At 50.0% G+C, this 10755-nt stretch overlaps 1 protein-coding gene across 1 annotated transcript in view; it reads right to left on the minus strand.

The window, feature by feature from the left end:
• The window catches only part of frmpd2 (FERM and PDZ domain containing 2), a gene marked incomplete at both ends in the record, with an annotated part of 51593 nt that overhangs the window by 12359 nt on the left and 28479 nt on the right, over nucleotides 1-10755 (minus strand). The window contains 3 exons of the mRNA XM_083787641.1: nucleotides 808-868; nucleotides 1526-1580; nucleotides 2042-2248. Of these exons, the coding sequence (XP_083643767.1) occupies nucleotides 808-868; nucleotides 1526-1580; nucleotides 2042-2248 (323 nt within the window). The remainder of the gene's footprint in view (nucleotides 1-807; nucleotides 869-1525; nucleotides 1581-2041; nucleotides 2249-10755) is intronic.

The following is a 10755-nucleotide window of genomic DNA, read 5'->3' on the forward strand; positions in this document are numbered from 1 at the left end:
GTAGTGCATGTGTGTATGTGTGTGAGCTGCTGTACTACCTAAATAACTCATTTTTAGGGGTTAGGGCATTGTAAAAACTCTAAAATAATAAAATAAAGGTCAAAAGAATTGCGCGCACGCAAATCGCGCACGCAAAACAAACACCCGCCCCAATGCATTTCCAATGAAAGTCATTTGGGACGGCCATAAAACACGGACAAGACACATGTTTTGTAGGTGTGATCGAGGCCCCAGACGCTGCAGTAAAGATGTCAGCTGGCTGATATATAAATAAATACATACATAAATAAGGCCCTCGCTGCTGCCCCTCACTTCACGCGAGTGTGATTTTTGTGTTGCTATATGGACCAATAATCACATTTGATTGGTTGACTTGATATCATCAGCTGAAAGCTGCTATGAGCTTATGTTGCAGGGGGAGATTACTCTCTCTCTCTCTCTCTCTCTGTCTCTCTGTCTCTCTCTCTCTCTCTCTCTCTCTCTCTCTCTCTCTGTGTCTCTCTCTGTCTCTCTCTCTCTCTCTCTCTCTCTCTCTCTCTCTCTCTCTCTCTCTCTCTCTCTCTCTCTCTCTCTCTCTCTCTCTCTCTCTGTCTCTCTCTTTCTATCTAATCGTAATCGGCCAGGCCCAGCCCAGGGGTTAATGAGATTGGCGTGTGTGTGTGCTTGTGTGTGTGTGTGTGTGTGTGTGTGTGTGTGTGTGTGTGTGTGTGTGTGTGTGTGTGTGTGTGTGTGTGTGTGTGTGTGTGTGTGTGTGTGTGTGTGTGTGTGTGTGTGTGCGTGTGTGTGTGACATGTGCGTGAGACTCACGGCGATGCTGAAACCCAGACTTCCTGCCTTCTTCCGCAGCCCCACGATGACCTCCTCTGGTCTGTCAACACTCAGAGACGAGGAGGCCAGGGAACATCCATCCTGACACACACACACACACACACACACACACACACACGCACACACACACACGCACGCACGCACGCACGCACACACACACACACACACACACACACACACACACACACACACACACGCGCACACGCACACGCACACGCACACGCACACGCACACGCACACGCACGCACACAAGAGGAACAAAGATAGATGACATACTACCACATGACATGACACTACTGTAGCTACTAATCTGACCTGAGATCAGGTTCTAAAAATATCTTCTAAATCCTGACAGTTTTCTGAAGCTATGTTTCTATGTCAGTCGTTCTTCGATTTTTCAAAAATAGCAGACCGACAAGCTCTGAGCTATGAGCTTGTAGATCTGCTATTTGTCAACAGCTGAAGCATAACATAATGCTAACGCCAAAAGGGGTTCCCGCCCAAAATGGGTTAAGCCACTTAAGGATAAATGAAAATTCGCCTTCTCCAGAAAGACAGATCTATCCATCCTCCGTCCCCTAACAGTATACCTGTGTCCACTAGACTAGGGACAACGTCCCCTAACATACCTGTGTCCACTAGACTAGGGACAACGTCCCCTAACATACCTGTGTCCACTAGACTAGGGACAACGTACCCTAACATACCTGTGTCCATGTTGAGGATGAGAGGGACAGCGTCCCCTAACATACCTGTGTCCATGTTGAGGATGAGAGGGACATACCTGTGTCCACTAGACTATGGACAACGTCCCCTAACATACCTGTGTCCACTAGACTAGGGACAACGTACCCTAACATACCTGTGTCCACTAGACTAGGGACAACGTACCCTAACATACCTGTGTCCACTAGACTAGGGACAACGTACCCTAACATACCTGTGTCCACTAGACTAGGGACAACGTACCCTAACATACCTGTGTCCACTAGACTAGGGACAACGTCCCCTAACATACCTGTGTCCACTAGACTAGGGACAACGTACCCTAACATACCTGTGTCCACTAGACTAGGGACAACGTACCCTAACATACCTGTGTCCACTAGACTAGGGACAACGTACCCTAACATACCTGTGTCCACTAGACTAGGGACAACGTACCCTAACATACCTGTGTCCACTAGACTAGGGACAACGTACCCTAACATACCTGTGCCGTGTTGAGGATGAGAGGGACATACCTGTGCCATGTTGAGGATGCGTACGTCCGTGGGGACGCTCAGCCTGCTGCCCGTCTTCGGCGCCATCATGACGGACACGATCTCGTCCAGGCTGTCCTCTCGCTCGGAGGCCGACGCCACCGTGGCGCCCGGCGACTCGCGGTCACTCAGCACGTCGTTGGAGCTCCCCGCCACCCCTGGGGGGGGGGGGGGGGGATAAAGAAGGTCTTTCTTGTACCCGTGGTGTGCAACAGGGCTCCATCCAATACCTACTGAAGTTTATTATACCCGTGGTGTGCAACAGGGCTCCATCCAATATCTACTGAAGTTTATTATACCCGTGGTGTGCAACAGGGCTCCATCCAATATCTACTGAAGTTTATTATACCTGTGGTGAGCAACAGGGCTCCATCCAATATCTACTGAAGTTTATTATACCCGTGGTATGCAACAGGGCTCCATCCAATATCTACTGAAGTTTATTATACCCGTGGTATGCAACAGGGCTCCATCCTATATCTACTGAAGTTTATTGTATCCGTGGTGTGCAACAGGGCTCCATCCAATATCTACTGAAGTTTATTATACCTGTGGTGTGCAACAGGGCTCCATCCAATATCTACTGAAGTGTATTATACCTGTGGTGTGCAACAGGGCTCCATCCAATATCTACTGAAGTTTATTATACCCGTGGTGTGCAACAGGGCTCCATCCAATATCTACTGAAGTTTATTATACCTGTGGTGTGCAACAGGGCTCCATCCAATATCTACTGAAGTTTATTATACCCGTGGTGTGCAACAGGGCTCCATCCAATATCTACTGAAGTGTATTATACCCGTGGTGTGCAACAGGGCTCCATCCAATATCTACTGAAGTGTATTATACCCGTGGTGTGCAACAGGGCTCCATCCAATATCTACTGAAGTGTATTATACCCGTGGTGTGCAACAGGGCTCCATCCAATATCTACTGAAGTGTATTATACCCGTGGTGTGCAACAGGGCTCCATCCAATATCTACTGAAGTTTATTATACCTGTGGTGTGCAACAGGGCTCCATCTAATATCTACTGAAGTTTATTATACCTGTGGTGTGCAACAGGGCTCCATCCAATATCTACTGAAGTTTATTATACCCGTGGTGTGCAACAGGGCTCCTCCAATATCTACTGAAGTTTATTGTACCTGTGGTGTGCAACAGCCAGGGCTCCATCTAATATCTACTGAAGTTTATTATACCCGTGGTGTGCAACAGGGCTCCTCCAATATCTACTGAAGTTTATTATACCCGTGGTGTGCAACAGGGCTCCTCCAATATCTACTGAAGTTTATTTCTAGCCCAGCACCCAGCCTGTCCATGTGCGTATTCTACACCCGTTCTCCATGCAGAACCACCACAAAAGGCTCTGGGCCAGGCTCTGTCAGTGCAGGGCCTAATGAGGCCAACTCCTTTCACCTGTGCAATTTCCTGCAGCCTCTGCCTCAGCCAATTGAGGCTCAACCAATCGGGCTCTGCCAGTGGGCCGAATTGATTGCCAAGTACACTTTTCACAGTCAGTTTGCCCACTTCTCACAGCCATGTCTCACTCTTCGCACACAGGCACACACACAGCCACACACACAGCCACACACAGCCACACACAGCCACACACAGACACACACAGCCACACACAGACACACACAGGCACACACACAGCCACACACACAGCCACACACAGCCACACACAGCCACACACAGACACACACAGCCACACACACACAGTCACACACAGTCACACACAGACACACACACACACACACACACACACACACACACACACACACACACACACACACACACACACACACACACAGCCACACACACAGCCACACACACAGCCACACACAGCCACACACACACACACACACACACACACACACACACACACACACACACACACACAGCCACACACACAGCCACACACACAGCCACACACAGCCACACACACACACACACACACACACACACACACACACACACACACACACACACACACACACACACACACACACACACACACACACAGCCACACACACACACAGTCACACACAGCCACACACACACAGTCACACACAGCCACACACACACAGCCAGCCACACACAGCCGCACACACACAGCCAGCCACACACAGCCACACACAGCCACACACAGCCACACACAGCCACACACACACAGTCACACACAGCCACACACACACAGCCAGCCACACACAGCCACACACACACAGCCAGCCACACACAGCCACAGAGATCTCCACCTCTCTGCTGTGTCAAATGCATCCAGGCTGACAACAAGCCATCGTTACATATAGGCCTACTGTATAGCCAACACAGCAAGACACGTCTAAAATGGAGGACTTCCGTTTGACAACACAGCGACAATGGCATCGTTCCCAAGTAGGCCGGTGGCCGACTGCGACGTACAGGTCTAGTATTTATATCCCGCGGCACCGCGAGTATGGATCCCTGGAGTGTTAAATGGAGGGTCCATATAGACAAATGCATGTCAAACTGGGGGTCTTTGTATTTTAAACGGGTTGAGAATCACTGCTAGAGCCGTAAGAAATCTTCTTTTATGGGGGGGGGGGGGTCCCTGGTATATCTTTTCAAATGGGGGTCCGCGGGGCTGATTATAGTGTCAATGTTGGGGTCCTTGACATGGAGATCTTTGGGAATCACTGTGTTTTTGAGAGGTGCAACCACTCCAAGGAACAGCAATGTCCGTGTTAACCTATGTGACTGTGTGTGTGTGGCTATGTGTGTGGCTATGTGTGTGTGGCTATGTGTGTGGCTATGTGTGTGTGGCTATGTGTGTGTGGCTATGTGTGTGGGGCTATGTGTGTGGCTATGTGTGTGGCTATGTGTGTGTGGCTATGTGTGTGGCTATGTGTGTGGCTATGTGTGTGTGGCTATGTGTGTGGCTATGTGTGTGTGGCTATGTGTGTGTGGCTATGTGTGTGTGGCTATGTGTGTGGCTATGTGTGTGTGGCTATGTGTGTGTGGCTATGTGTGTGTGGCTATGTGTGTGTGGCTATGTGTGTGGGGCTATGTGTGTGGCTATGTGTGTGGCTATGTGTGTGTGGCTATGTGTGTGTGGCTATGTGTGTGTGGCTATGTGTGTGTGGCTATGTGTGTGTGTGGCTATGTGTGTGTGGCTATGTGTGTGTGGCTATGTGTGTGGGGCTATGTGTGTGGCTATGTGTGTGTGGCTATGTGTGTGTGGCTATGTGTGTGGCTATGTGTGTGTGGCTATGTGTGTGTGGCTATGTGTGTGGCTATGTGTGTGGCTATGTGTGTGGCTATGTGTGTGGCTATGTGTGTGGCTATGTGTGTGTGGCTATGTGTGTGTGGCTATGTGTGTGGCTATGTGTGTGGCTATGTGTGTGGCTATGTGTGTGTGGCTATGTGTGTGTGGCTATGTGTGTGTGGCTATGTGTGTGGCTATGTGTGTGGCTATGTGTGTGGCTATGTGTGTGGGGCTATGTGTGTGGCTATGTGTGTGGCTATGTGTGTGTGGCTATGTGTGTGGCTATGTGTGTGGCTATGTGTGTGTGGCTATGTGTGTGGCTATGTGTGTGTGGCTATGTGTGTGTGGCTATGTGTGTGTGGCTATGTGTGTGTGGCTATGTGTGTGGGGCTATGTGTGTGGCTATGTGTGTGGCTATGTGTGTGTGGCTATGTGTGTGTGGCTATGTGTGTGTGGCTATGTGTGTGTGGCTATGTGTGTGTGGCTATGTGTGTGTGGCTATGTGTGTGGGGCTATGTGTGTGGCTATGTGTGTGGCTATGTGTGTGTGGCTATGTGTGTGGCTATGTGTGTGTGGCTATGTGTGTGTGGCTATGTGTGTGTGGCTATGTGTGTGTGGCTATGTGTGTGTGGCTATGTGTGTGGGGCTATGTGTGTGGCTATGTGTGTGGCTATGTGTGTGTGGCTATGTGTGTGTGGCTATGTGTGTGGCTATGTGTGTGGCTATGTGTGTGGCTATGTGTGTGGCTATGTGTGTGGCTATGTGTGTGGGGCTATGTGTGTGTGGCTATGTGTGTGTGGCTATGTGTGTGGCTATGTGTGTGTGGCTATGTGTGTGTGGCTATGTGTGTGTGGCTATGTGTGTGTGGCTATGTGTGTGGCTATGTGTGTGTGGCTATGTGTGTGTGGCTATGTGTGTGTGGCTATGTGTGTGGCTATGTGTGTGGCTATGTGTGTGGCTATGTGTGTGTGGCTATGTGTGTGTGGCTATGTGTGTGGCTATGTGTGTGGCTATGTGTGTGTGGCTATGTGTGTGTGGCTATGTGTGTGGGGCTATGTGTGTGTGGCTATGTGTGTGTGGCTATGTGTGTGGCTATGTGTGTGGCTATGTGTGTGGCTATGTGTGTGGCTATGTGTGTGTGGCTATGTGTGTGTGGCTATGTGTGTGTGGCTATGTGTGTGGCTATGTGTGTGGCTATGTGTGTGTGGCTATGTGTGTGTGGCTATGTGTGTGTGGCTATGTGTGTGGCTATGTGTGTGGCTATGTGTGTGGCTATGTGTGTGGCTTTGTGTGTGTGGCTATGTGTGTGTGGCTATGTGTGTGTGGCTATGTGTGTGGCTATGTGTGTGGCTATGTGTGTGTGTGGCTATGTGTGTGGCTATGTGTGTGTGGCTATGTGTGTGTGGCTATGTGTGTGGCTATGTGTGTGTGGCTATGTGTGTGGCTATGTGTGTGTGGCTATGTGTGTGGCTATGTGTGTGGCTATGTGTGGGGCTATGTGTGGGGCTATGTGTGTGGGGCTATGTGTGTGTGGCTATGTGTGTGGCTATGTGTGTGTGGCTATGTGTGTGTGGCTGTGTGTGTGGCTATGTGTGTGGCTATGTGTGTGTTGCTATGTGTGTGGCTATGTGTGTGTGGCTATGTGTGTGGCTATGTGTGTGTGGCTATGTGTGTGGCTATGTGTGTGTGGCTATGTGTGTGGCTATGTGTGTGTGGCTATGTGTGTGTGGCTATGTGTGGGGCTATGTGTGTGTGGCTATGTGTGTGGCTATGTGTGTGTGGCTATGTGTGTGGCTATGTGTGTGTGGCTATGTGTGTGTGGCTATGTGTGTGGCTATGTGTGTGTGGCTATGTGTGTGTGGCTATGTGTGTGTGTGGGGCTATGTGTGTGTGTGGCTATGTGTGTGTGTGGGGCTATGTGTGTGGGGCTATGTGTGTGTGGCTATGTGTGTGTGGCTATGTGTGTGTGGCTATGTGTGTGTGGCTATGTGTGTGTGGCTATGTGTGTGGCTATGTGTGTGTGTGGCTATGTGTGTGGCTATGTGTGTGTGGCTATGTGTGTGGCTATGTGTGTGGCTATGTGTGTGTGTGGCTATGTGTGTGTGGCTGTGTGTGTGGCTATGTGTGTGTGGCTATGTGTGTGTGGCTGTGTGTGTGGCTATGTGTGTGGCTATGTGTGTGTGGCTATGTGTGTGTGGCTATGTGTGTGTGGCTATGTGTGTGGCTATGTGTGTGTGTGGCTATGTGTGTGTGGCTATGTGTGTGGGGCTATGTGTGTGGCTATGTGTGTGTGGCTATGTGTGTGGCTATGTGTGTGGCTATGTGTGTGGCTATGTGTGTGTGGCTATGTGTGTGTGGCTATGTGTGTGGCTATGTGTGTGGCTATGTTTGTGTGGCTATGTGTGTGTGGCTATGTGTGTGTGGCTGTGTGTGTGGCTATGTGTGTGTGGCTATGTGTGTGTGGCTATGTGTGTGTGGCTATGTGTGTGGCTATGTGTGTGGCTATGTTTGTGTGGCTATGTGTGTGGCTATGTGTGTGTGGCTATGTGTGTGGCTATGTGTGTGTGGCTATGTGTGTGTGGCTATGTTTGTGTGGCTATGTGTGTGGCTATGTGTGTGTGGCTATGTGTGTGTGGCTATGTGTGTGGCTATGTGTGTGTGGCTATGTGTGTGTGGCTATGTGTGTGTGGCTATGTGTGTGTGGCTATGTGTGTGTGGCTATGTGTGTGTGGCTATGTGTGTGGCTATGTGTGTGTGGCTATGTGTGTGTGGCTATGTGTGTGTGGCTATGTGTGTGTGGCTATGTGTGTGTGGCTATGTGTGTGTGGCTATGTGTGTGTGGCTATGTGTGTGGCTATGTGTGTGGCTATGTGTGTGTGGCTATGTGTGTGTGGCTATGTGTGTGTGGCTATGTGTGTGGCTATGTGTGTGGCTATGTGTGTGTGTGTGGCTATGTGTGTGTGGCTATGTGTGTGTGGCTATGTGTGTGTGGCTATGTGTGTGTGGCTATGTGTGTGTGGCTATGTGTGTGTGGCTATGTGTGTGGCTATGTGTGTGTGTGGCTATGTGTGTGTGGCTATGTGTGTGTGGCTATGTGTGTGTGGCTATGTGTGTGTGGCTATGTGTGTGGCTATGTGTGTGTGGCTATGTGTGTGTGGCTATGTGTGTGTGGCTATGTGTGTGTGGCTATGTGTGTGTGGCTATGTGTGTGTGTGGCTATGTGTGTGTGGCTATGTGTGTGTGGCTATGTGTGTGTGGCTATGTGTGTGTGGCTATGTGTGTGGCTATGTGTGTGTGGCTATGTGTGTGGCTATGTGTGTGTGGCTATGTGTGTGTGGCTATGTGTGTGGCTATGTGTGTGTGGCTATGTGTGTGGCTATGTGTGTGGCTATGTGTGTGTGGCTATGTGTGTGGCTATGTGTGTGGCTATGTGTGTGGCTATGTGTGTGTGGCTATGTGTGTGTGGCTATGTGTGTGTGGCTATGTGTGTGTGGCTATGTGTGTGGCTATGTGTGTGTGGCTATGTGTGTGGCTATGTGTGTGTGTGGCTATGTGTGTGTGGCTATGTGTGTGTGGCTATGTGTGTGTGGCTATGTGTGTGGCTATGTGTGTGTGGCTATGTGTGTGGCTATGTGTGTGTGGCTATGTGTGTGGCTATGTGTGTGTGGCTATGTGTGTGTGGCTATGTGTGTGGCTATGTGTGTGTGGCTATGTGTGTGGCTATGTGTGTGGCTATGTGTGTGGGGCTATGTGTGTGTGGCTATGTGTGTGTGGCTATGTGTGTGGCTATGTGTGTGGCTATGTGTGTGGCTATGTGTGTGGCTATGTGTGTGTGGCTATGTGTGTGTGGCTATGTGTGTGTGGCTATGTGTGTGGCTATGTGTGTGGCTATGTGTGTGTGGCTATGTGTGTGTGGCTATGTGTGTGTGGCTATGTGTGTGGCTATGTGTGTGGCTATGTGTGTGGCTATGTGTGTGGCTTTGTGTGTGTGGCTATGTGTGTGTGGCTATGTGTGTGTGGCTATGTGTGTGGCTATGTGTGTGGCTATGTGTGTGTGTGGCTATGTGTGTGGCTATGTGTGTGTGGCTATGTGTGTGTGGCTATGTGTGTGGCTATGTGTGTGTGGCTATGTGTGTGGCTATGTGTGTGTGGCTATGTGTGTGGCTATGTGTGTGGCTATGTGTGGGGCTATGTGTGGGGCTATGTGTGTGGGGCTATGTGTGTGTGGCTATGTGTGTGGCTATGTGTGTGTGGCTATGTGTGTGTGGCTGTGTGTGTGGCTATGTGTGTGGCTATGTGTGTGTTGCTATGTGTGTGGCTATGTGTGTGTGGCTATGTGTGTGGCTATGTGTGTGTGGCTATGTGTGTGGCTATGTGTGTGTGGCTATGTGTGTGGCTATGTGTGTGTGGCTATGTGTGTGTGGCTATGTGTGGGGCTATGTGTGTGTGGCTATGTGTGTGGCTATGTGTGTGTGGCTATGTGTGTGGCTATGTGTGTGTGGCTATGTGTGTGTGGCTATGTGTGTGGCTATGTGTGTGTGGCTATGTGTGTGTGGCTATGTGTGTGTGTGGGGCTATGTGTGTGTGTGGCTATGTGTGTGTGTGGGCTATGTGTGTGGGGCTATGTGTGTGTGGCTATGTGTGTGTGGCTATGTGTGTGTGGCTATGTGTGTGTGGCTATGTGTGTGTGGCTATGTGTGTGGCTATGTGTGTGTGTGGCTATGTGTGTGGCTATGTGTGTGTGGCTATGTGTGTGGCTATGTGTGTGGCTATGTGTGTGTGTGGCTATGTGTGTGTGGCTGTGTGTGTGGCTATGTGTGTGTGGCTATGTGTGTGTGGCTGTGTGTGTGGCTATGTGTGTGGCTATGTGTGTGTGGCTATGTGTGTGTGGCTATGTGTGTGTGGCTATGTGTGTGGCTATGTGTGTGTGTGGCTATGTGTGTGTGGCTATGTGTGTGGGGCTATGTGTGTGGCTATGTGTGTGTGGCTATGTGTGTGGCTATGTGTGTGGCTATGTGTGTGGCTATGTGTGTGTGGCTATGTGTGTGTGGCTATGTGTGTGGCTATGTGTGTGGCTATGTTTGTGTGGCTATGTGTGTGTGGCTATGTGTGTGTGGCTGTGTGTGTGGCTATGTGTGTGTGGCTATGTGTGTGTGGCTATGTGTGTGTGGCTATGTGTGTGGCTATGTGTGTGGCTATGTTTGTGTGGCTATGTGTGTGGCTATGTGTGTGTGGCTATGTGTGTGGCTATGTGTGTGTGGCTATGTGTGTGTGGCTATGTTTGTGTGGCTATGTGTGTGGCTATGTGTGTGTGGCTATGTGTGTGTGGCTATGTGTGTGGCTATGTGTGTGTGGCTATGTGTGTGTGGCTATGTGTGTGTGGCTATGTGTGTGTGGCTATGTGTGTGTGGCTAT

This window comes from Protomyctophum parallelum, assembly GCF_964188405.1.
Source record: "Protomyctophum parallelum genome assembly, chromosome: 17".
Classification (NCBI taxonomy): Eukaryota; Metazoa; Chordata; class Actinopteri; order Myctophiformes; family Myctophidae; genus Protomyctophum; species Protomyctophum parallelum.